General features: G+C 40.0%; 1 protein-coding gene across 1 annotated transcript; it reads right to left on the bottom strand.

The window, feature by feature from the left end:
- Nucleotides 1-3129: 3129 nt before the first annotated feature.
- RABGEF1 (RAB guanine nucleotide exchange factor 1) lies at nucleotides 3130-26996 on the bottom strand (the record flags this gene model as incomplete). The annotated part of the gene is given in 8 exon segments (NM_174591.1): nucleotides 3130-3526; nucleotides 5978-6234; nucleotides 11154-11245; nucleotides 12484-12616; nucleotides 13342-13423; nucleotides 19452-19621; nucleotides 24637-24803; nucleotides 26818-26996. Coding segments are annotated over 8 exon segments (1477 nt in total), but the record flags the coding sequence as incomplete, so codon positions are not given.
- Between the last annotated feature and the right edge of the window lie 425 nt (nucleotides 26997-27421).

Here is a 27421-nt window from a genome sequence, read left to right as displayed (position 1 = left end):
ATGGCACCCCACTCCAGTGTTCTTGCCTAGAGAATCCCAGGGACGGGGGAGCCTGGTGGGCTGCCGTCTATGGGGTCGCACAGAGTCGGACATGACTGAAGCGACTTACCTTACCTTACCTTTGTAGTATTTTTAAATGTTTGAAGTTTTACAGTTCCTTATTTGAAAAAGTACTTAATTTTTTTTTTCATATTTGCATTGATTTGTCTTTTCTCCCAGCTTTATGGTGCATGCTCAGTTTCATCTGACTCTCTGCAGCCCACCAGGCTCCTCTGTCCATGGAATTCTCCAGGCAAGAATACTGGAGTGGGTGGCCATTTCCTTCTCCAGGGGATCTTCTCAGTCCAGGGATTGAACCCACACCTCTTGCATTGGTAGGTGGCTTCCATACCACTGTACCAAGTGGGAAGCCCAACTTTATGGTGATATTAATTGACATCTCATTGTGTAAGCTGTACAACATTTTGACTTTGTACAACAAACGCTGTGGAATGATTACCACAATATACTTAACACATTCATCACCTTACATAAGGACTTTTCTCTTTTGGTGAGAAATTTAACATCTACTGTCTCACCAACTTTACAAAGTACTTACAAAAAATTTTTAAGTATTTAAAAAATATTTTCTTAAAACGTTTACTTATTTGGCTGCACCAGATCTTAACTCACAGCACAGTGCGTGGGGTCTTCAATCTTCATTGCGGCATGCAGGATCTTTAGGTGCAGCATGCAAACTCTTAGTTGCGGCATGTGGGATCTAGTTCCTGGACCAGGGACTGAACCCAGGTCCCCTGCTTTGGGAGCAAAGGACTCACCAGCTGGGAAGACCTTCTTGTTCTTGCTTTTAATTAATTTAATGTCTATTTCATGTTTAAGTGTGATAATGACTACTGTGGTTTAAAAGGGAAACCTTTATAACATGAGAATTATTAATACTGTCTATTTTCCTAAGATGAAGAACCAAAAATTAACCTATTGGGAAGAGGAATGGATTAAGAAACTATATTGATAAGGACTTCTGTTCCAATCACATTTATAGTACATAAAATGCCAGTACTTTCTGGTTGAGAAAACAGAAACCCTGGCTATGATATTGATGCTGACTTAAAGAGAAACTATAAGGCAAGAGTCCAAAGAATTCAACCAATACGAGACATATTAAAAAAAACCAATTAAACAATTTATACACAGGTAAGAAGTCAAAAGAAGACGGCTTTTTTGGGGAGGCCGATATGCACATTTTATTTAATAAACATAATGTACAATGACTAAAAGAACAGTATATTCCCAGGAGAAGTAAGAGTGTGTATGTATACCTGGATTAGCACCTAGAAAGTACATAGAAAAGAAAGAAAAGGGGAAGCTCTCTACGAAGACCATCTGGGCCCAGGTTTCTATGAGCACATTCTCCAGACACTTGATGGTAATACTCCAAGTGAGCTTGGCGATCCGCTGACTCGGTTGACTGCTTCATGTCTTCAGTGCTTTAGGACAATAGGTGTATCAACGTGATGCATTTTAGACGTTAATTTAAGTAAGGGGTAACGAGTTTTATACCCACCCTAGTTTTATTCCAAAACTATTGCACTACGCATCTGTGGTACACCAGGAGGAAGATACTGGAAACGCAAAGGAAGCTTTCTTAACTGCTTGTGTGATGTGATCTTGTGCAAAAATGGTGCCTGGGAATTACAATTTCCCAGGTACTCCGAGAGTCTGTAGACATCACTGATTGGAAGGAGAATCACGATGGTGTATTTAGTTGTGAAAGGCTCCACCAGGATTAGACAAGGCTCCACACTGCCAGGGGCTGGAGAGCTTTACCGAATGAGCTCTGAGTTCACATTTCACTGTACATTTGGTGCCATTTTCTTTGGTTGCGTCATATTAGCCATCAGGAGGAAAACGCCTTTGCTTACAAAACAGATCAGCAGTCCCTAACTGGGGGCAATTCTGCCCCCCATTTGGCAATGTCTGGAGACGATTTTTCACAACTGGGGGGCTGCTACTGGTGTCTAATGAGTGCAGAGGCCAGGGACATCACTAAATACTCCACAATACATGAGCTGGCACCCAAATAAAAATGTCCTCAGGCTCCAAATAGTACTGACATTGAGAAATCCTGAAAGAGGCTTATGTGACATGTGACTGGGCTGTCCATAAAGTCACAAGTACACTATGGAAGCAGAGACGCCCCCTCCCTTGCCTCTGCACTTTAAAGCTCAGAGAGATGTTCCATCAGCTCTCGCCTGCAGAGACCTGTTAATTCCTGACTTCTGACTCAGCCCCAGGGCAACCGCCCTGACCAAGAGCTCGGGGAACATTTGCTGAATGGAAGGAGGTCAGAGGTGCTGGAAGCATGGTTCAGTCTCCAGTCTGTACTGAATAGTAACTTCACATGACTGAAAACGTGATTCAATGGTGTCATGTTCTCTGACTGAACAGGACCTCAAAGTTAGGGCTAACACATTGTTAAAGGTGGAGCCAACATATTAGGGAGAGTATGTCTAAGTATTTCTCCATTCATTTTAGTGGGGCAAACCAAATAAAACGGTGTTAAAAGGCAAATATTCAATATACTTCATTTCAAACCAAAAAAAAAAAAAGAAACGGAATTAACACATGAAATGCCATGCACAACGGACAACATTCTTTTTTTTTTTTTTACATATTTACAATTTTACATATTTACTTAGCAATATATCTATCTTTACAATTATAAAATTATGTCAAACTGTAGAACAGTGGTACCACATACATTTTTTGTAGCATTCGTTTTCTCCTTTAAAAGGCAATTATTTAATCAAATCCAAAAACACAGTGAATGCCACAGAGGAAGCGCATAGGAAAACCATGGAGAAAAAATAGATTTATAGACAAACTTTTCACATAGGCCTTAAATGAATCTATTTCAGTGACTCAATAAATAGTACTTTATTATTTACTAAGCCTCCCCTGACAGGAAAACAAAACAAAACGAACAAAACAATCCCCACAAACTGTACCTTTAAAAATGCTGATACTTCTAAGCAATTAAGTTATACTCTAGATCCCAATCAGTGGACTGTAGGAAGGGCTGGCTACAATTCAGGCTCAAATAAATACTATCCATGTTAAGTTTTCATCATCCTGCATAAACTTGAGGTTGCAACGGTGGAGGAAGTTTATCATTTTCAACATTTTCAGAGTCAATAGCTGCTACAGACTGATTTGGGGGTCTAATTTCAAGTGGGTATTTCTCAACAATGTCTTGAACCTCTTTTGCGATTCCATCCGTCCAATCTATGAGGTCTTTCTCAAGTTTCTTGGCTTCATTCATAATCCTTTCCTGTCGTTCATTCAACTGAGACAGGAGGTCCAAATTCTTATACATCTGCTTCACACCTAAGCACGCATCAGGAGACCAATTCTCAGATTCCTGCTTCCTGGGAGAAGTCTGGCCAGACATGTATCGATCAAAATCTTCCTGACTTAAATTCAAAGACTGAGCATCTAATTTCTCAATGAAAGCCACGGCACAGCACTATAAAAAGAAGAGAATGTCATTTTTATAGTTATATAGGAGAGCTACAAACATTCAAAGAGAAGGTAAAAAAATCCTTTTATTACAAAGAATTTAAACAAATCAAAACTTGACAAGATAATCTCATGAACCTCCATGGACTTCAGCTTCAGAAATTACCATGGCCATTCATGTTGTTTCCTTTATACTCCCATCTGCAATAATGCATTTCTTCCTTTAAAAAAAATTAAATCTAACTGCCAAGTTATTGAGCCAGAAATTCAGTCCTCTCCTTGGGTGGTCCGAAGGTCCTAGGGTCTTGTACAGAATGAAATATCTGAAGAGGCACCTTTAGTATTCATTCCACAATGGTTATCACAGAGCTTCCCGTGTGTTTCCTTGCCGTCAGGGGTGCTCTGCTTCCCTGCCACGCTGTGGGGCAGAGGAATCACGGTGTGGCCTGGAGCTCCAGGGCCACGCCCCATGAGGCCCTTCCCTGCGGAGGCCTTCCCAGCTCTGCAGACCCACTCAGCGCACGGCCTGCCACTGAGCATGTCCGCAGGTACTTGTGTGCACACAGACCACTGGTCCTCAAGATACTTTAATGTCAAACAGTTAAAAGAATGCACTTAGACACCAGAGAACCTGAGTGAAATGTCACCTCTGTCAACTGACAGCCCAGAGCTGTGTGACCCTAGAAAAGTTACCTAAGCCCTCTGTGGTTCCCACATTTGTAAAATGAGGGAAATACCACCCAGATTTATTGTGAGAATTCAACAATGTAGCACATGTCTCACAGGTCTGTAGTAAGCAATGAATAAATAGTAGCAATTATTAGCATAGAAATGCTGGGGGAAATGCTGAGTGACACAGACATCTTAGTTATACTCTCTTAACTAATTTTTTCTAGAAGGAGCACATACCATTTTCATAGTTTTTTTTTAAATAAAGTATTTTCATGAGAAAAACATGAAAAACATAACAGGAGAAAATAGACAGCTCTCAGAATTTATTTTGAGAAACTCGCTCGCAGGATCTTACCTTATTATTCATAAAAAAGTGAATCTTCTTAAAGAATATTTAGCAAATCTATTTCAACAGCCTCATCTGCCAAGAAGGTGCCTGTCTGACCCTTACCCACCGGCTTACGCTATGTGTGTAGAAGCAGCGCAGCCTATTTTCTGGAAAGAACAGGCCTCTAAGATGATTCTGACACTCCTGGCCTAGGCGAGTAGATACACAGTACTGCCACTAATGGAAACAGTACATAATGGAAAAGAAAGAAACGTTTGATGGGAAGGTAGCTTCAGTTCTGAACAGATTAAATCTGAAGCATAATAAATTAGCTGGGAAGCTCAGAGTGAGGTCAAAACAGGTGACCTGCAGGTCATCACTGTACAGGTGACCAGCAGCGCTAGGACCAGAGATGGTCTAGGGAGAGAGATGCATGGAGGACAGAGCCCCCAGGGAGTGACACATTCAAGGAGACAAGGAGGACACCAGGCCCACAAAGAGCCCAGGGAGATGGAGTGGAATCATGGCTGCTGAGGCACACGAGACGTTCCAGAAGGAAGGAGTCACCGGGAGTGTTAAAGGAGTGAAGCGAAGCAGAGTTCCTTAGGCATGTGGCAACTGGCCAATTTTTTGCTTTTGCCACAGTGGTTTCACTGGGGCCATGACTCCTGAGTCTGGCAAGAAGAGGATGAAGAAAAAAGGTGTGCACACAGCTAAGGCTGTGGGTCAGGGGGCCAGGAAGAGCTGCAGAGTGCAGGAGATTCAAGGATCCGTCTTTTTAGACAATTTACCAGAAATGCTTCCTTATGTAACCTGGCCTCCCCTCCCTACCTATTACCCTGAACAGCTTCCAGCACAGGAAACAAAGAACATAAGGTGTCTTGAGGCTCAAACTCATGAATGAGACAATAAATCCAGTCTAACGCAAACAAGGAGAAGTACAGCGGTCAGTAAAAGGAAGTATGTGGCCTCAGGCCTTAGATGTGCGCACCCCACAACTGTCCCGCCTAGTGTTATTATTACTGTAAAAAAACAAAAGCTGAAAATTGCTGCACATCCTCTATGCATCAGCATCTCAGTATTCAGTTTTAAGAGGGAATTTGTAGAAATGAAACAAAAAATAAACATTAAGTCTTTTAATAAAGGAATCAGCCCAAGATCTCATTTATTCATGGTTGAAACAACCAAGTAAATGAGCGGCTCTTACAGCTGCGACTCCTGGGAGCGACAGCCAACAGCAGCAAAGACACTCAACGTGGCCATCGTGTGTCCTGAGGGGAACCACAATGGCTAAGTCCTAGGAGGTGTATGTGTGCCTGGCCTGGTCACATGTGCTCTGTGATACCAAGCAAACATCCTCAGCTATGTTGACCCCTCAACTCCAGAGCACAAACATGTCATAGGCCTGTGAGAGCCCTCTGGGTTCTTCTCCACAACACCAGCAAGTCAAGTCCTTACCAGATTGGTGAAATAGTAGCCATCCTCACCCGTCATCAGTCGGCTTGGGTTGCAGAAGCGGGTGATGTACTGGATGTTGGACTGAAGGCGTGGGGGGTTGCCCTTCAAGACAATGTAGATGAGTGTGGGTAAGAAGTCGTCGGCTGAAGCCGGCTCATTCTTGGTGATCTTGATGGCATTGAAGATGTGCTTGCTGCACTTGGTGATGCAGGCCAACTTATCCCGGGGCACACGTTTCGAATCCATCTCAATGATATCTACAAAGGAAAAGAGATGCTGCTTCCAGTGAGGAGACGGTTACATCAAAGAGGCGTCGGGATCATCGTATTTCATCTCTTAAGTTACAGAGGTGCCCTCACTAACCCGTTCTCCACTAGTTAACTTAGCGTATGAGAAAGCCTGCAACAACAGTAGACACTAGCTCACACTTGGGCACACGTGCCCATCAGCCAGGCCCTACACTGTGTGCTCTACAAGCATACTCTCTCCATCCCCAGGGTATGCACGTGCACTATTAAGGAAGCTGAGGTTCAGAGAGGGTCAATGATTTGTCCAAGACTATACAATAAAAAGGCTCATAGCAGGGATCTGAAGCCAAGCCTAAGTCTAAAGGGCATTCTTTAAGTCACGATGTAAAATGTGTATGAACTCCCCAGAGAAATAAGCAGAGTCATTTCACTGTTTTTGTTCCTCATAAATACACTGTAAAACTCAGTCCAGAAGGCCTCATTTGCATACAGCGTTTTAGAAATGTGGCTATTTTACAAGGCGTCTCTGAGCTGGATATCAAAGTGCAAGCGGCTGAAATCCATCACACAGAGGTCCACAGTGGCCAATCCTCACGGCATATAAATCTCCCACTAGCAACAAGTATCTAACAACAGCTTTATGACACTTATAACCTGCTGGGTAGCAGAGGGGATGAACATAGGTATTATTTAATCTCATAAACAATTCTTTATTTCTCTCAGAAGCAAAATTATTTCACTGCCCTTCACTACCACTAAGTCCAACTAGCAGGCTCTTATAAGTTCACATTCTCTGTCACAAGGACCAGGAGGCAATGAGGAATGATTAAGTTTGAACTCTGCACTGTCAGAACTACACAAAAGGAGGGCAGGTGGGTGCCTCTGGACAGATACACCTCCCTACACTCTAGAACACCATGAAAGAAAAGAGCTGAAGTGGTTTAATTTGACACCAATTTCTTGCCATTAGCAGAAATAAGTTTCAGATTTAGGTGGTTTGGTGGTACACGCCAGAGAGTTTTTTTCTGCTCTCAGCCCTCATCCCCGGAGTCAGCTACCTGGGAAGTTCTCACAGGACCACCAGCCATGGAAGACTAACATGTGGGAGACAGGAACACTGGACAGTGCTGAGACCTTATTTTAATTTACTAATACTGCCCCCCCTTCTTACCTGTCTTCTGTATGAATTATATAATTTTTGTTTTATTGTTCAAATTTTTAATTCTGGGTTTTAATTACTGTTACTATGTCTCAGTCTATTTATTTTTCTTTTTCTATTTAAATATAACTTATTACCAAAAAGATTTGGGGGAATGTCCACATATATATATTTTTTTTTTTTCCAGTATTCTTTTTTTTTTTTTTTCTTAAACTTTACAATATTGTATTGGTTTTGCCATATATCATCATGAATCCACTACAGGTATACACGTGTTCCCCATCCTGAACCCTCCTCCCTCCTCCCTCCCCGAACCATCCCTCTGGGTCGTCCCAGTGCACCAGCCCTAAGCATCCAGTATTGTGCATCGAACCTGGACTGGTGACTCGTTTCATATATGATATTATACATGTTTCAATGCCACTCTCCCAAATCATGCCACCCTCTCCCTCTCCCACAGAGTCCAAAAGACTATTCTATACATCAGTGTCTCTTTTGCTGTCTCATATACAGGGTTATTGTTACCATCTTTCTAAATTCCATATATATGCGTTAGTCTAGTGTACTGGTGTTTTTCTTTCTGGCTTACTTCACTCTGTATAATAGGCTCCAGTTTCATCCACCTCATTAGAACTGATTCAAATGTATTCTTTTTAATGGCTGAGTAATACTCCATTGTGTATAAACCATTTTCACCCTATTTATCCTTCTGCCTTTTGCTGTTGGTTTACATTCTCCATTTCAAACATTTAACCATGTTCTCATTAATCTTTATTCCTTAAGTTTTAAAATAAATTAAAAGTGAATAACAGGCACATATTTTATTGCACTTCACAGATACTGCAGTTGTTTTGTTTTTTTTTTTTTTTACAGATTGAAGGTTTGTGGCAACCTATGTTGAGCATCTCTCAGCACCATTTTTCCAACAGCATTTGCTTATTAATTACTCTGTGTCTCTGTGTCACATTTCGGTATTTCCTGCATATTTCAAACCTTTTCATTATTATTATATCTGTTATCATGATCTGAGATCTTTAATGTTACCGTGGTAATTGCTTTGGCATTTTTAGCAATAAAGTCTTTTTAAAATAAGGTATGCATATTGCTCTTTAGACATAATGCTACTGCACACTGAAGAAACTACAGTACCATGTAAATATAACTTATCAGCACTGGGAAACCAAAACATCTGTGTGGCTCATTTTCAACGGTGTTTGCTTTATTGCGATGATTGGGAACCAAACTCACAGACTCTCTGAGGCATGCCTGTATTTTCTATCTGGACGCATTTGTAGCTGCCCTGCCAAGGAGCAAGGCCAGCAGTGTAAAAAGAAAAAGAGAAGAAAAAGGAAAATAAAGGGGAAAACAAAACCCAAGGGACTTCTCCCACACTCTCCATCTGGTAGTGAACCCCACCCTTCCCAGTATCTTTGAGTCTGAGAGAAGTTTCTTTTTGCTTTTAGACCACCCAACCCCAGGAGCAGTTCCATGACTTGTGCTGCCCTGAAGTCTAAACTAGGAGAGTGGAAAGAAAAGTAAACAACACAGGAAACTCATGACTGCGTTAGCTGTTCCCTTAGTAATGACTCCCCTTCCCAATCTGCCTGCTCTGACTTGCCTTTCGGAGTCCTCAGATACTGTTTTGTGCTTTCCATTCAGGGCTTTTGAGAAAAGTGAAAGCGTTAGTGTCTCAGTCATGCCCAACTCTTTGTGACCCCATGGACTGTAGCCTGCCGGGCTCCCTTGTCCATGGGATTCTCCAGGCAAGAATACTGGAGTGGATTGCTATTCCCTTCTCCAGGGGATCTTCCCAACCCAGGGATCGAACCCGGGTCTCCTGCACTGCAGGCAAATTCTTTACTGTCTGAGCCACAAGGGGCCAGGAGGAAAGACAGGGTTGAGGGTGGGGACTCTATCTTAGCAGATGTCCAGACTTATCTTTAATGCAGTTTTGAAAGCAAAGTAGGCAGTACTCCCAGGTCAGTCAAACTGGGTGCTAGTGACATTGTGGCCGATGATTCTGCTGCAGGGACTGTCCTGCACACTGCAGGGTGTTTAGCAGCACTCAGGGGTTCTACCCACTAGATGCCAACTCAAGTGGCACGGGCCTCAGTGCAGTGTATTTATAAACAAAAAGGACAGTCCTGATTAGAAGCAGACAGTGATTTTGAGAAAGTTCACTGATTATCTCCACATTTAAGACTATTGTTAGAGACTGTCCTTTTGAAGGCTGACAAGTTTATAGAGTAGGAAGAAAGTGATCATATCAACTCTGGTCCTCAGAGGCAGAATGTGCCAGCTCTTGGACTGGCAAGAAGAGGGGGCTAAGATGAGAGCGTAAGAAGGCTTTTAAAATTTCATGGCTATACTTTTACTATCAAAAGATCTCTCCAAACTTCATCTTAGATGCCAAGAGAGCAAAGTTCCACAGTTCAAATTCTGTTAACAAACTGCTGATATACTGACATCTTCTTTCTTATTTTTATTTTTCAGTAAACAATGATTTGGCACTTGTAGTTTCTAGTTTTCTAAGGTCTGTCCTGTGGCTTTTTAGAAGAGAGTCCCCAGCATAAATTCCTATGAAGTACTTTAAATGTAAACCAGTTGATCTTGAACTTACTAGTAAGAGTCTTTGGGGAAAACGTAAGTACAAGTTTCAGGCTTCACTTTCAATCTCTTATGGATGTCCCCTGAGCAAAAGGCAGGGGTGGGGGTTGGGCCTTGACCCAAAACAGTCATTCATGGGACCCATGAGGAGCTTAGCAGAAAAGCTCTGAGCAACAAAGAGGGTGGTATTTAGTGAGGACAATTAAACTCTACACAGGGAGTTACAGAAAATAATACCTTTTATACCAAGAGCTGAAATGTGAAAAAGTACAAAGAGAAGCAGAACCTGAGAAAGTGGAAGAATCATGTTAGCCAGAAGACAATTCAGTCCCTGACAGGGCCTTGAAGCTAAGTTTCTGTAACAGCCTCACCTCCTTTCCAACCCTGATAATATCTTAAGCAAACCCTCATTTCTTACTGTAACTCGAGTCTCTGGTTCTTATAACCAAAGGAGGCTACTTAATGGCGCACCTCCAGCACTGCTAACATCAGCTGACCCACTTTCGTTCCCAGTAGAATTTCATTAAAAATCTCTAAATTGGCAATCTCTTTCCAACTCTTCTCCTTAATTAAGAAGAAGTTGGGCAAGTTGGATGTCTTCTCCACCAATTTTGTTTTAAAACTTTTGTGTTGCACTTCTGCTGGGTTATTTCTTGATTAAGAAACAGAAACCTTATTAGGTGACTAGACCTGTCCAGAACGTCGGAGCCACATCGATTTAGTGCACTTCATTTACTTCTCCAACTAACCAGAAAAGAAATTCAAAGCACATCTCTGATTAACAACCAACTAGAGGCATCATTTTAATATATAATTCTAGCTTGGGGATAACCATGCCTCACCAACTTCATCTCTCAAAATTATTTTGATACATAAATGCAGTTGAGTTTTAAGAAATGTATCTAGTTGACTTTAGTTCAATGCTCAAGAAATAAGAAATGGTCATGGAAAATGAAGGGGGAGAGTGGTTTAGTTGCTGATCTGAAACCTAACACTCTTAAATCACTTTTACCACATTCCAATATAGCTTTGGCAATCTGCATTTTAGAAGTATTTTAGAAATACTATCTTTTTGCTCACTGAAATAAGTACAGATTTATAAAGCAAAATGCTAACTTCAAGGGGAAAACATCCAAATACAAAAGTTCTTAGTTTCACTGACCTGTAATTGCTTTCACCACCATATCGGACACTTCTGGAATTTCTTCATTAACAGGGACACAAAGCATCTGAGGTGTAACCCAGTGCAGGGCTCTACCGAGAGAAAGAGAGAGACAGTGAAAAGAAAGGTCCAAGGATGGACTGTAATCATTTATCATGTTATTTCCTCAGTGACAGAAAAAGACAGGGCACCGCTGGCTCGTCAGGCAACCCCAGCCCCTGCACCTACTAGCAGCTCGGTTGATGTGCTGAGCAACTGGAATCCTAGGATGAGGCTTCTCTTCTGCACTTATCACAAGAAAGCAGAAGACAATTTTTCCGGTTGAAGTGAAATTATACTACATTGGAAAAGCAATGGATATTTAAGAATGAAGATCTGGGAAGAACCTGCTGCTCCCTGTCCTCACTGCCCACCTTTTAGGCTCTGCCCTCGACTTCTGAAGCACACCAGAGCCCGAGTCAGAGATCATCAGGCGTGCGTCACTTCCGCCTGAACCACTGAGATTTCTGGTCACACGGTGATTCCACTCGTGAAATTCTGCTGCCAACCCTCACCACATGCTTGACTAACGCTCTCACCCTGCACCTCAGTCTAAAGCCCACTGAGTTACTTCTGGCTTCATCCCTTATCTTCCCAAGATCAATTCCACACTTCCGATGAGACATCACCAAGTTCAGAGCTACCGATTACCAGCCCCGCTGTCTGGGAACCCCACTTGTGATCCGAGGCTCCCTCTCCTCCAGAAACACCTCTTCAGGCTCAGGCCTGGCCCTGTTCCCACATGTCGACGGCCTCTTTCCCCAGTGCTCTGCTGCCGCTAGAATGCACAGCACGGGCACTCGCTCCACTGGCCATGGAACAGTGGGTGCTTTGCACAGTGCTAGCAACCCAGGGCTAGTGGAAAGACGCAGCAGCAGGAATGGCTGAATCACCCCTGGGAATAACAAAGACAGACAACACACACTGCCTTTATACGGATATTCACAGCTTCCTGCCTGACAAGATAGTTAGTGCAGTGAAATGAGAAAACAATGAAATTTCCTCTTGTTCCTTGGAAATTTTGGAGATCTGAACACCAGGCATGGTTCTCATCTAAAGCTGCCTGGATTCAAATAGATGAGCACGATGGAGACCTGAGTCTTCTCCTCTTGTCAATTTACCACATGCCTTTTCTTTCTGACATCACAAAGGAGTTTATATGCTAAGGATGGCAGACACCTTAGCTGTTACTTTCACCCAAGGTCTGAAACTCAAGGGCCCAGTTTTCTCGGATGTGTTCTTCCAATGGGAGGTAGTAAATACAACAAGGAAAAGCAGAACAACCAACTACCTGATCCTCTTCTGAATAGCAAGATCTTTCTTCTCATCATCAGTAGTTTCTGGACAGAACACATATTTATAGAGACGAGTCATGATGTACTTTTCAATCTGATCCATTATCTTCTCAACTCTTTCTGGAGGCACTGAAATATTCACAAGGATACTTGAATGAAGGATGAACATTTGAAATGAAGAGTAATGTTTTCATAGTACTTTCAATGTAGCAGAAAACTAATTTACCAGAAATACATTAAAAACACTCAAACAAAAGTATAAAATATTAAAAAATACTCTAAAAAAGGTACCCCAACTTTTGCGGCTGCCTTTTACAGAATTCCTACTTCTAACTTAAGCTGCCTGGCAGGACCTAATAGGTGTACACCCTGCTTAATGAGAAGACCTTAGCATGATGCTACATTAGAAAAGCACTTGAAATTCTCAAGACTGGTATGTGCTGGCAAGACTCACCCTTTCACTTTTCAGAGGTCTACTATATGACCTTAGAGGTCACTCTAAAGTAAATAAATGGGGCATATTTCTCATCAAGATGGCAATTCCGAGATGGGGGTTTTATTTAAAAGCCTCCCAAGGGGTTTTACCTGACTCTGTCCCTATTCCCAATGAAATTATTAAATATTGCTCAAGAAATTATCCAATTGCCTGATTATCTTGGAATGATATACGTGGTGGTATTCAAAGATACTGCTAAGTATAAAACCAACTACCTGAATGTTAGTGGAGTAAGCTACAGAACAGAGCAGGCAAACCAACGAAGACTTTTGAGAAAGAGAGAAACAACTGAGAGACCCAGCAGGAGGCCTGTGCAACTACCAGCAGTCTCCCGGAGGCGGGCTACCCAAGGGATTACCTTTTCCACGAGTCTGCATTCTTTCAGCCACATTCTGGTAAAAATCCTGAGTACACTCTGACTGCTCCTCAATACTTAAGTCCTGAAACAAAGGGACAAAGAGGCTGCTAAGTAACTGGAAGACAGATCAGGAGGAAAGCTCTAAATTTTACAAAACTTACTCCTTGAACTAATCCCCAAAGTACTTACGAATTCAATTACTGCTGCAGGGAAGAAAAGCCTGTTCTTTAATATTCTTTACCACATTCCATGACTTCTCATTTCCTTCTGCTGTATACACATATTCTTACATGGGTATAATGCATATTTTGATAATTTACATGTATATGTACATTCTGACTTACCTAGTCTACTTAATCATTTGATGGCTTTATAATATTCCATTATATTAGCCAATTTATTTAACTATCTTTTACCACTGTGTGCCATGGGTTCTTACCCTTTTTTCACTAGTTATATATTGTAGCTATAAACAACTGTGTGAAGATAGTTTATTTTGGGTTATCTTTTTGTGATTCATTTACAAAAGTGGCATTAACTGCTTAAAAAATATGAACAACTTTACAGCTCTAAATATCTGTTCCTCAACACACTCCTCAGAAACTCCAAGTACAGACATTAGCCATGTATGTGTGCTTATTTCTACACAGCCCCTCCAACACTGAGCATCGTAATTTTCATTTGGGTTTTACTGATTTTACAGGTGTAACATATATATTAGTATTTATTCCCCACTTTCTTCCAAAGAATATTTGAAGTCTATATGAAAGATAAACCCAGCTCAGAGCAACCTAGAAAAATGACAAAACAAGACAAAACATGGAGAGAAACAGAAAGTAGAGCTGGAAAGGTAACACTAAAATGTCTTCCTTGAAGATACAGAAGTTAGTTAAAAAAAAAAAAAAAGTCATCCCATAAATTTGTCTAACTAAGCTGTCTAGCAATCATCAGCAAGATGAAAACAGTCACACAACTGAGTGTCCAAATCTAAAAGCAGTTTCTTAGGTGAAATTCTGACTCCAAAATCAGGAATTTCTCCAAGGGTTCTCATGAAGATGTCATCACAGGAGGGCATGGATATGGCGCAAGACAAATTCCACAGGACTGCTTCTCACAGACCACCTCTGCACAGGCCAATGACGTGGGTCAATAAAGCCCCGATGAAGCACACAGTCCCTGACGCCCTGGCTGATTCAGAAGAGATGGCCTGGGGTGAGAGCTAGTGAGCAAACCTTGCCCACCTGCCTTCACAATGTCTAGTCCACCTTCCCTGGTTTGGGTCCTCATTACCTCTCCCCTGGAGTTCAGCTGATCTTCCCACTTTCGATCTTTCTCTTCTCAACTGATCATCTTAGATCACGATCTGGTCCCCACGTACGCTGCTAGGTTTCCTATTGTTGAGAACCTGCATTTAGCTTTCCCGCCTCTCTAACAATGTAAAATTATTCTCTGTCCAGATTACTTCTGCTCCTCTCCAATCCTCCAGAAGCTGCCCAAGGAAGTCCCACAGGGTTTCATTCAAGGCTCGGTCCCCATCTCGCCTCCTCTGCGAAGATGTACTCTCCATTCCCTTGGTCAAAATAACCTTGCAGGCCTCACAGCACTCAACAGCACTCTGTCATACCTTAACTGTTGCACTCCTTAACTGCCTGAATGTTTAATACCATTAAACCTTTTTCCTGATTATTAAGAACAATTTTCAACAGTTCCAATTTTAGCTTCTCTCTGTAGATGAAATAAGTACCTTAATCTGCTTTCTTCTAATGTTTTTCATTCTTAGCTCTTTTATTTGGTGGGCATGTAAGGCTCGTATCAAACACAGACCTTAAATAATTTGCAAACAAACTTCCCTGTCTTCTTCAGCAGCAATTAGTAAAAAGCAATCCTGTTCCCCCTTGTTTTTCTAATTCTCATATAATTTGCTCCTGAGAAACTGAATTTATTTCTGGAATCCCTGGTTTATTTCACCACTCTCTCTTTTCTGTCTATATATGAAAATCATATCTAGTTGTGGTAAGTTTCATTTTAGTATATTCTGAGTTGTCTGCTATATTTAGAAACTTCCCTCCCAAACTCCTGCTACCTTCTTTTACTAGAATAAAAAATGTAACATGTATAATTTAATATTTTAAGTATTCATACTGACCTGAAAGGTATTTGTAAATTTATCTTTTTGTTTTCCTCAGCTAGATCCAAGATACCTGTACTTCCTCAGCTAAATCCAAGATAAAATCCAGAAACAGTCTTTTAATTCTTTGAATAAACCTCTTTCTGTATTAGATTATCATTTAATATTTAATCTTTTTATTGCTATTATCTTTATTTATTTATTTTTTTTGCTATTATCTTTAAAAACTGCTCTTTTTAAAAAGTCTGCTAGGCTCTCTAGCTTTCTATCTCTGGCATCTTGTACTGTAACTGAATTTTGTGGATTTATCTCACCAGGCTGCTAAATTTATCTCTATTGGTATTCTGTTTTTTTCTCGGATTTTCCGTTAAGATTATTTTCCCCCAATTTCCAGAAAATTATATTTTTATTCATTCTGAAAACATTTATTACATGGCTAATAGAATTCTAGCCACTGTACCAGGCAATTACATAAAAAATAATAACATTCTCAGAGGGCATTCAGATTGAACAGGAAGACTGAATGCAAATAATTCAGTACTTTCTGCAATAGATTATCTCCTTAGATAGCTTAGAGGAAGAGATAGACAATAAACTAATTTATAATACATAACATGGCTAACTTTCATTCGCATCAAATCTTAACAGTAAGAACACATTTCATTCTTAAGACTATTACCAGTACTCATTCCTAACTAGAAACTATGGCCTCCTTTTAAAGGCCTAAATGGCCTGTTTTATAGGTGGCAATGGATCACCTACTTCCTCCCCCAGCTCCACACAATCACTGTAATTTTGTTACAGTTCAGAACACTCCATTTTCTATTTCTATTGCACAGATTTACACTTTAGCAGTGTTTATTTTGCAATGTGAACTAACCTGCCACTCTGTTTTCTTATCCTGCTTTAGATTCTTCAGAGGACTTACCACAGTTGTATATTATAAATTAGTTTATTGCCTATCTCCTGCACTAAAATGTCAGTTCCCTGAGGATACTATTTACTTCCGTGTCCTTGGAGGCTACAACAGAGCCAGGCATAGAAAAAAAGAATGCAAGGGGACATGCCTATGGCTGATTCATGCTGATATAAGGCAGAAACCAACACAATATTGTAGAGCAATTATCCTCCAATTAAAAATACATACATCTTTAAAAAAAGAATGCAAGTGCCCATTTATTACTACTCTTCATACTATTGTAAAGACACAGGGAAACAGTTCTATGTTGATCTCTCCTATTTCTGCATCTTGTGAGGAGACACTGGCAGCCCTTGTTCTGCACCCTTTTCCAAGATAGCTGTATAGTGGACAGGCCGTGAAAACAGGGGTAGAGCCCCACTCAAGTGAAAAGGGTAGGCTGTTCTTTCTGGAGCAAAAGTCAGGCAGGCTCACAGCCCTATGAAAGACCCTCTTCTTTAGCCTAACTCACTGCCTATACAGGGATTACCTGGTTGATATACTCTGGCCACTGCTAATGCTGTCATAAACTGGCTTCTTCTTTTTTTTTTTTTTCTTGACCCAGGAAGCTTGTCTTCTGCCAGTATTCATGGAATTATGAAAGTGAAAGCATTAGTTGCTCAGTCATGTTCAACTCTTTGCAACCCCACTGACTGTAGCCCTTCAGGCTCTTCTGTTTATGGAACTGTGCAAGCAAGAATACTGGAGAGGATAACCATTCCCTTCTCCAGGGGATCTTCTCGACCCAGGGATCAAACATGGGTCTCCTGCATTACAGGTGGATTCTTTACTATCTGAGCCACCAGGGAAGCCTATGAAACTATGGCAGGCTAACTTTTAACTTGCAAGTAGATTACATCTCAGATCCTTCAAAGTTCTTCCCAAAGGAGCTAAGTGACATAATAGCACGTTTGTGCTGGTAAATTCTTTAAAGTTTTACAAAATTCCAAAAAGTTTTTCATAATTTTCTAAGAAAAAGCACAGTCTAACAGTGTAAATTATTTCTTTTCTTTAAGCATTCTTTAACCAATACCTGGGATAGTCTTTTCTATAATGTCTGTGTAAAGCCATTTTATTTTTTTTTCCTAAAAAAAAAAAAAAAAGTCTGGCTGAAGTCTTTTTTCCACCCTTAGCTTTCAAAATCTTTGACTATTTCCTTAATTATGTTTTGTGTATTTTATCTTTTGAAACTAGATCTCCATGACCTATTTTCTAGATTAAGATTCTTTTGTACTACAGTTAACTGTTTGATCTACTTAGGTTTTAACTTAACTTTTAATGTTCATATTTTTTGTATCACTAGTCTCTGCTGCCTTCAATAATTTCCTTTTCCAGGAAACTAAACATATTAGGGCTTTACGCCTTCTAAATACATGTTTAATTTTAAGTTTTAAAGTATGTCGCCAAGCATGTAGGCCTCAGATTTTAAGATAATCTACCTTCCAAGGGAATATACCCCGTGGTCATGAAGCTAGTTGATTTCTGTCAAATTCAATTACTGGCAAAATGAAGGTGGTAAGAACTATCAAGGTACGTGAATTCACTTCATCACTCTAAGGAAAAGCCAGGAGCAGTTAAGTCACTTTTAGGAGCTAGATAGTTATTAATGACAAACTACTCGAATGTGCTTTTCACAAACATTACCATGTAATTTTTCAGCAAGAGAAATGTTTAAACTTTTGCCTTTGCTTCAGTGAATGAAATGTGTAAGGGTTAAGTGTTCCAGAAACACATTCTGAGACAGAAGGGACAGAGCAGTTGGTGCACCAGGTAGCCAAATTCTGCAGAATTCCCAAAGATGTTACATTCATTTAAAACACTCTGAGGGCACCAGAGTTTGAGCACATACAATGTTATTCACGACACTCCAGGGGTCCAGTAGTGTCCTGGCAGTGGCTTCTGCAAGCACCTGACATTACTAAACATATAGTCTTAATTCAATGAAGAGACTCCTGAATTAGAGTCCATTAATGCAATTGTATATTTAGCACTGGTTACCTGAGTTTTCCAACAAGGTTTAGGAAAAGATCAAAAGTATTCACAGATGAGTAAAGTGAACCAGGCTTTTCAAGCAGTATAGCAGCTAGTTTTTAAAAAAATCTCTTTAAGCATTACTTTGCAATACTTCAGTGTATGGGAATTATGCAGGTGCTGAATGAAATTTTAACCTAAAGAGGTACATTTTGGGGATGAGGAAGTATTTTTAAAAACTCTCAGTGCAGATATAAAGTATTTCCTGATAAAGATAAAATGGCTAAAAAAAATTTTAATGCAATTCTGAAAATACTTAATTTTTCTAGACTTGACCTGTTATGTGGGAAAAAGGTTGCTCATCACTGGCATACTCTAGGACTGGAGAAAATAGGAACGAAGAGGAAAAAGGTGTGGGCAAGAGTGGTTCACTGTTGAAACTACAGGTTAGAAATTACAGGGTAAAGACACACATGGAGAGGACACAAGCTGTTATCCAAGTGACCCTGGATAAGTCACTCATCCTCTCTGGCTCTCAACTTTCCTACCTGTACAATAAATGGACAGAAGTTGCTAAGGTCCTTTTCAATATCTAAATTTTAGCTTTCGCTTCTCTACCTGAGCAAGGACAGGAAAATTAAAAATCAATATACAAAACCAAACCCCCCCAAAAAAAATCCTAAATGATTATTCTCGGTCTAATGATTATTACTTGAGTTCAAGGTCTACTATGGCCCTCTTGGCAGCTTACTATTTATAAGGTGACAAGTTAGGAAGGCTTACTACTAAAGGAAACAGTGTAAGTGGTTTTGATGCCAGACTTTCCACATGAAGATGATCCAAATACCATTGAGTTGTAGTGCAAAAGTATTAGCCTTAGAGTCATGTTTAACTTAGTTCAGTGACATTTCTCAGGTAAGTGACAACATTTCCGGATCTTTATTTTCTCAGTTGGAAAATGACAAAGTTTCACTAGATTATCTCTAAGACCTATCTCAAAGTTTCACTAGATTATCTCTAAGACTCTACGTTTCTAGGTGGTTCTCAACCTACCCTTTTGTAATGCATTGCTTCCAAAAACAGCTTGGTCTGCTTATAGATTTCTTGGCCTGTCTTGTGGAAGGTCTTGAGAAATTCTATGAACTCTTTAGACACTCTATCCGTTTCAATGCTGGTTTGCCGGTTTATGGAAGGACTGGGAGCTTTTGCTTCCTGAATTTCTGCTGGGAAAATTAAACATAGTAAGTTTCATTACACAGAAGATCCATGCATGGAATTACTTTAAGTATCTAACTTAAGATTATTTAAATTATGCTAAATCAAAGTTAAACTTGAATTTAAGTTATTTTATGTTTAAATATTTGGATTCTCCTTGTTTGTTTAATCACTGAGTCGTGTCTGACTCTTTTGCAACCCCGTGAACTGCAGCCCATTAGGCTCCTCTGTCCCTGGGATTTCCCAGGCAAGTATACTGGAGTGGGTTGCCATTTCCTTCTCCAGAGGATCTTCCCAACCCAGGAATCAAACCCCTGTCTCTGCACTGCAGGCATTCTTTACCCCTGAGCCACCAGGGAAGCCCATGCACCTAGTAACACAGCTTTAAAACACATGAAACATAAAGAGAAGAAATTTAAAAATCCATGATTTTAATAGGAGAGTTCAATGCTCCTCTCTTGGTAATCAATATTATAGGTAATACAAAAAAGTCAATAAGGACAGAATACCTGAACAATGCTATCAGACAACTTGAATTAACTGATATTTATAGAATACTCCACCCAACAACAACAGAATACACATGCAATCTGACAAACTAACAATGGTGATAGTTTACATACAGCGAATGTTTACTACGTGCTAAGTGCTTTTCCAATGCTTTGTTGTGTAATCCTCACAACTCTATAAACTAAGGCTTGAGAACATTAATTAACTTGAATGATGCTGCAGCTATTTAAGTGGCACAAGCTGGAATCTGAACCCAGGACTCTGTGCCTTAACTGCAGCCTGAGCTCCTTACTATGCAGTATCTGCCTCAGCATGTCAGAGTGGACTGAGGACTCTTTCCAGGGAACACCATGCCCTGAGACTCTGTGGATCTGTAAGCCAGCCAAGGGCGGGGAAACTAACCATCTCTTTTATTGCCTTACTTGTGCACACTCTCTCCCTTCAACAAATACTATTTTCCAAAGACAGATGATTTTGATTTTTTAAAAATATTCTTTCAAAATGCTAATGAAAGTAAAGATACTCTGTATGATACTATAATGGTAAATACATATCATTATACATTTGTCCAAATCAACCGAATGTCCAATGCCCAGAATGAATCCTTATGTAAACTACATGCTTCTGAAAATCATGTGTCAATGTAGGTTCAGCAACTAACACAAATGGCCCACTCTGGCGGGGGATGCTGACACTGGAGGAGACTGTGCATGTGTGGAGGCACAGCACGTACGGGAACTCTCTGTATGATCCTTTCAATTTTATGTGAACCTAAAACTGCTTTAAAAAACTTAAAAGAATAAAAAAGATGAACTGCATTCACTAGTTATGAATTAGTATGTGCATGCATGCTGTCACTTCAGTTGTGTCCGACTCTTTGTAACCCTATGGATCACAGCTCACCAGACTCCTCTGTCCGTGGAATTCTCCCAAAGAATCCCTTTCTACCCATTATCTAGAGTCACAAAATTTTAACACTTTGCTCCATGTCTGTGTGCAATTTTTTCTAAATTTTTCAGAGTAGATGGTATGTATCATGCTCTTTATCCCTTAGTTTGAGTATTTCTTAGCAGCAAGGATATTCTGTTGCTAACTATAGTTACTGAAAAATAAGCATTTTTTTTTAAAACACAGGATCAAACTGAGGGTCACACATTTATTTAGTGGTCATACAGTCTCCTCTAACCTGGAAATGTCTTTGTTTTTCATGACACTGACAATTTTGAAGAATACGAGCCAGTTATTTTTACTGAATGTACCTCAATTTGTGTTTCTCTACTGTTGCCTCATGACTAGATGTCAGGTTATAAATTTTCAGCTTAAATATTACACAATTGATGTTGTGTTCTTCTCGAATTATCATACCTAGAAGCACACAAGGTCCATTTCCCACGCTGTAATGCAGCTATCATTTCTCTATGTGTAATCAGTAAATAAGTTGTGGGAGTTAACCTGAATCACGGTTCACCACTTGTTCCTCAGGAAACTCCCTACTCTCACCCTAGATTCGGCATCCACTGGTGTAACCTGTCTGAACCAGTTCCTACCAGGATAACTATAACATGGTGATTTTCTGTCTCCATCACTCCTATATGTGTTAGTCAACACTCTATGGTAAGCAAGAGTTTTCCTCCCTTCTTTATCTATTTTATTAGTTGGATGGACTAATAGATTATTGTTTTATTCATCTGCAGTCCATTTATTGTCTTTATTTGTTTTGATACCCAAATTTGGTCAGTGGGAAACCATTCAAGCTGACCTCTGGGTGCTTGACATGTCCCCAACATTTCTGAGGGGCCCTCCTTTCCCTGCTCCAGTTCCAGAATCACTCAATTCTTCAAGGAACCTGAATTCACTTCAGTGTAGGATAGTATTTAGAACCTAAGGTCTGAGTAGAAAGATTGGCATCTTAATTCTAAAAAAAAAAAAAAAGACAGCCTTCCTTAATCCCTCCTTAGAGCATAACTTTTAGATTATTTGTAAAAGATGAACACAAGATTCTACTCAGGGTGACATCTATTTGAGCTCTAAAGAAAAAGGGCATTTTAGAATGTATGAGCAACTATTTCAACTTGGCTGACCCACTGTGATTTACTCTAAACTACACCTCACTCAACCCTGCTTTGGAGATTAAAAAACTGAAAGTAGATTCTCTGAGTCTTTACGGTCAAGCTGTCCCATTAATCTTCTCTGAAGACACAGACAACTCTAACAGGAAGTTTAAATATTTTTCAAATCCCTTAGAAGGTTATTTGCATTCTATGTACCACCAACCTGCCCTGGCTTAAGAGCTTTCTTTCATACCACCAATAGAAGCAAGTAAAATATCAAGAGCAAGGACATCTCGTGTTAACAAAGTAAAATAAAGAACACAGAACATAAAAGGCCTATTGTAGTCTAGACTCAATAAATGAAAACTGCATTTAGTATAGGCTAACTTCATCCACATGCAAAGGCCCAAAAAATAATCACCCTGAAATGCAGAGTTCATTTGGCAGAGTTACATAAGCAATCTGTGAAACAAAGATCCAATAGCATCTTCTTTTCTAATACACACACATCAATTTTTTTCCCAACACTCTGAAGTCTTTCTCACCACATGCTTTCTACAGACATAAAACAGCTAAAGGTTAAAAAAAAAAATCTATCATTCTAAAGAAATTTAAAAAATTAACAACTATTCCACATGAAAGTTTTTAAGATTAAAAATCACTTGAAATTTTTCTTTTAAAGTACAAATCTTCTTTCCATAATACAATGTACACTGTATAGAAGCTCCTAGGACATGATTTTTAAAAGTGCCAAGTATAGGCATAAATGTGTGTGACTATTATGCACTTATCTATCTACATAGATACAGACACAGATATAGTTACAGGTGAACACATACATATTTGAGGTCAAGGGATATAAGGGGAAAAAGCTTAACCAGGACTTAGGAGACCTGAACTCTAATATTAGCAAATCATTATATGATCTTGGGTAAATCAGTTCACCTTATGGGCTTTCATACTGTCATCTGTAAAATGTGACAGTTAGAGCTGATGATTTTATAACTCTTTACTATTTCACTTGTTGTCATATATCATCTCACTAGACATCTATAAATGCATAAGGTTAATCAGACTTCCCCAAAGAAGGAAACAGAATGCAAACTAAACAAGAATGAATGGCTTTGATCAATACCTCCGAGTTCCTTACCAGGAGGTTTTTTTCTATCAAAAAAACAACATGCATTTTAAAATAGCTAACACATATTGGAGACTGACTATGTGTGTTAGGTACTGCGCTAAAACTCTGTACACACATCAGCTCATTTACTCCTCAAGACATGCCAATGATAGGTATTACTATCCCTCAGAATAGACAGGGCTTAAAGAGATCAGCCTGCTTAGGTCACACAGCTAGCAAACTGCAAAGCTGAGACTCAAACCAGGGTGACTCCAAAGTATACACTTTTAATCACCTACTACACTACCTCCTCATAAATAAACCATGAACCAAATACATTCTTATCAAACACATCTAATCTGTAACAAGTATCGATTATTCCCCTTCTTACTGCTGTAGAGAAAACTGCTGACAGAGGGCCAAGCAAGAACAATTCCAAATGGATCATGTGAATGAAAAGATGGCGTAAAGGTTTGCCTTTATTAAAGAGAAGTGCTGTATTTTTGGATAAACAATCATTCCTTCTAATAAATAAAAAACAATAGTCATTAAATCCAAAAGATCAGCAAAGATCTTTAGCTGTGATACTATTACTTCCCTTCCTGCAGGCAGACCAAAAACCTAACAACAATTATCCCAGGTTGGGGTGGAGGGAGTGGAGGGAAGTGTCCAAGAGCACAGCTCTCTGACAGCATCAGTGTTGGTTATCAACACAGAGGTAGAGAGACTAAGGTCTAACAAGAGACAGTCTTTCTTGCTTCCTGCTGGGTCATTTCAATTAGCTTATCAGCTCATTGGTAGAACAGGGGTGACTTTAGCGAGAATTTTCCTGCTGGTTATAATGTGGAATTTTAAGCAATAGGATGAAAAAGGTCAAGCACATACAAAAGTGAGCCTTTCCTACATGTTCTCTAAATAGTATTTCCTATCTAGACACAAGCTGCCTCTCAAGCTTTCAGAAAACTTCTCTTTTAGACAACTTTAAGATAACCTGAAACAGTCATTTCTGATAACGTATGGATAGTGAGGATATTAAACAAAGGAGAGTAAACCAATATTCAAAAACTGAAGGCACAAAAAATAAAACACCCAAGCAGATACGATGGGTATAAATTTTATAAACAAAGCTATATGTTTCAACTATCTTTATTCCTCTAAAAATAAGTTTTCTTAAACACAATGTCCTCCAACCAATGAGATTTCATTTGTCATCTGCACCTCCAACCCAACATCTCAAGTCTGCGTTGATATCTCTGAATGCTTACAGAAATTACAAAGCTGAGCCCACACACATTCTGTGTCTCATTGGGCACAAAGGGAACAAAAGAATCAGAAAAATTACCCTTCTTTGCTCCAACCCTGGATGAAGCACTGAAGAATTTCTTCACTGTGGTAACCTTGCGGGTCTTCTCATTGGTTTTCTTCTCTTCAAACTTGGAAAATGTGAGGGATTGGGCACCTTGGCTGCTCTGACTGCTGGCAAAGGCCTCTTCTTCCTCCCGCTGCAGTCTGTAATTCAAGGAGAGATCAAGAGTAACCCTGATATTCTCCAAGTTTTCCTTGCATCTACAGGTAATAACTTGATGAACTGGGGAGCTAAAACGTTCAGAATTAGAGGTTAAATACCAAAGAGGTCTGAGGTCTCTGACAGCAAACTATCCTATGTGCCACTACAAACTTCAAAAGGGACTTTCTCCGTGGATCAAGTTCATTCAGCAGTTGCACGAGGATTACACACAAAAAATACAGTCTAGTCCTCTTCCCTGACAACCTCAAGGGTGGAAGAGAGAACAAGCTAAGTCAATAACTACCACATACTGTGACAAAGCCTACAGTAGACAGCAAAACCCTAGTGCTATGAGAATACAGGGGGACAAAACCTAAATCTGCTGCAAGAGTCCAAGAAGGTTTTTTGTTTTAAATTTATTTTATTATTTTGGCTGTGCCAGGTCTTTGTTACCATGTGCAAGCTTTCTTTAGTTGCAGCAAGCAGGGGCTACTCCCTACTTGTGGTACATGGGCTTTTCACTGTGGTGGTTTCTCTTTTTGCAGAGCATGCGCTCCAGGGCATAGGCTTCAACAGCCGGGGTACACAGGGTTAGATGCCCCACTGTCTTCCCAGATGAGGGATTGAACCCGCATGCCCTGCATTGGCAGACGGACTCTTAACCACTGGACCACCAGGGAAGTCCCAAGAAAGTTTTTATAATGGTGATATTCAGCCCAGTCTTAGAAGGATCAAGAGGATTCCGCCAAGTGAAAGAGCATTCCAGAAAGAAGATACTACTACAAATGGGAAGGATGTGACTTGTGTTGAGGACCAAGTTCACTCAATGTAGTCAGATCCCTGACGATGTGATGGACTCTGATGTTGGATGTACAGGTAGGTGCCAGGTGGTAAGAAGCCTTGACTGCCAAGCCTGCTATAATCCTGGACTTGATCACGTGGTGGGGAATCAAGAAAGACTATAATCTAACACCATTATCTGATCTGTGCTTTAAACATAATGCAGGTAGCTGTGTGACACCTGGAGGGGCAGACAGACTAGGGACAGAGACAGTAATTAAGAACAGAGTACACAGATTTAAGAGAGAGAAGTAAGAACCTGGAAACAGGAGAGGATGGAATTCAAAAGGCCTCTCTGAGCTGAAATAAGCAGAATTATTGCTTATTTGCAGCTCAATTACCTGCAAGCAGTGTGTGGGAGTGGAAGGAGTCGACTGAATAAAGAGTGACGTCATTAACTGGATACAAGAGGAGGGACAGGAGGAGCTGCTGGGAGTGGGGATTAGAGGAAATAAAAGCAAGAAATCTGGCCTTGGACCAGCTGAATTTGAGGTATTCATAATAAATCTCAAAAGTTATCCATAGAACTATGATTCTCGAAGTGTGATTCTCCAGACAGCAGTGTCAGCATCACCTGGGAACAAGCTAAAGCTACAAAACCTGGTGGTCCAGTGGTGTTATTCATGGCATTTTATTAGCTCCTATGCTCACTAGACATTCTATGTTTTAATTTTTATCACAGTCATTTTCCTGGATAAAACTAACAAATGCCATTTTTTAAGGAAAAGTTAAATTTCTGTACTTTCAGGACCATGGATACAAATCAACAGGTTTCTACTATTATGTGCTTATCACTGTGCCAGATGTCATGCTGGGTATATTAAAAGAATGAGGAAAATAATGCTTGATGAAAGTCATAAGCCAAACCCTGAGCACTCATATCTATAACCTCATTTAATCTTCACCATAAAGTATGCTCATCTTCATTCAAAGGAGCTTATTGTCTATGTTAGAGAACTAAGACTTAACTCATCCCAAACACAAAACAATTAAAAGTTAAGACAAAGTGAAGAAATCACTGAAAGCTATTCGTCAAGTGGTGAACGAAAGAAAATATCCATTTCTCTTAAAATTAAGCTGACTTGCTAATAGCTCAAAACAGAAGAGAAAAATGTATTCTCAAGCTGTGTATCCAGTTACATCATTGTCTAAACACCCCAAGTTAAGTTCTTTTACCGCTCTGCCAGTTCCCAGTCCTCCTGAATCTGCTTCTGCCTGGCTTTGTGGTACTCCTCTCTCCAGCACTTGGAGCAGAAACCCTGCCAAGCAGGGTTGCCGTAGTAACCACATCCTTTCTTGCATAGGAGCTCCGACTGATCCACATGAATTCCTCGGCGTTCAGACTTAAGGCTCATCTTCCTCCTGCTAATCAAAGAGCAAACAATAAAGTGTTGTTGAAAATGAATTCACTATCATTTTGCTCACAGCAAAGCAAATAAGAAAAAAAATGAATGAGTTTATCAACTTCATGCTGTAAGAGAAGGAAGGGGAGGAAGAGGGAAAAGAAGGTTTCAATATGGCAAATTCCTGTCATACTAAAGAACAAACTTCTTATTCCTGCCCAATAATAAAGCATACTTTAAGAAAGGACTGATTGGATTAAATACCTAAACATAAGACACAAAACTATAAAACTCCTAGAACAAAATATAGGGGGAAAACTTCACAACATTGGATTTGGTGCCAATTTCTTGGAATATGACACCAAAAGCATAAGAAACAAGAGCAAAAACAGACAAATGGGACTACATCAAACTTCTGCACAGAGAAGGAATCAACA

This window comes from Bos taurus, chromosome 25 (genome assembly GCF_002263795.3).
Source record: "Bos taurus isolate L1 Dominette 01449 registration number 42190680 breed Hereford chromosome 25, ARS-UCD2.0, whole genome shotgun sequence".
In the NCBI taxonomy this organism is placed as follows: Eukaryota; Metazoa; Chordata; class Mammalia; order Artiodactyla; family Bovidae; genus Bos; species Bos taurus.
The sequence above is the reverse complement of the archived record's forward strand: the minus strand, read 5'-3'. Positions and strand labels throughout refer to the sequence as shown.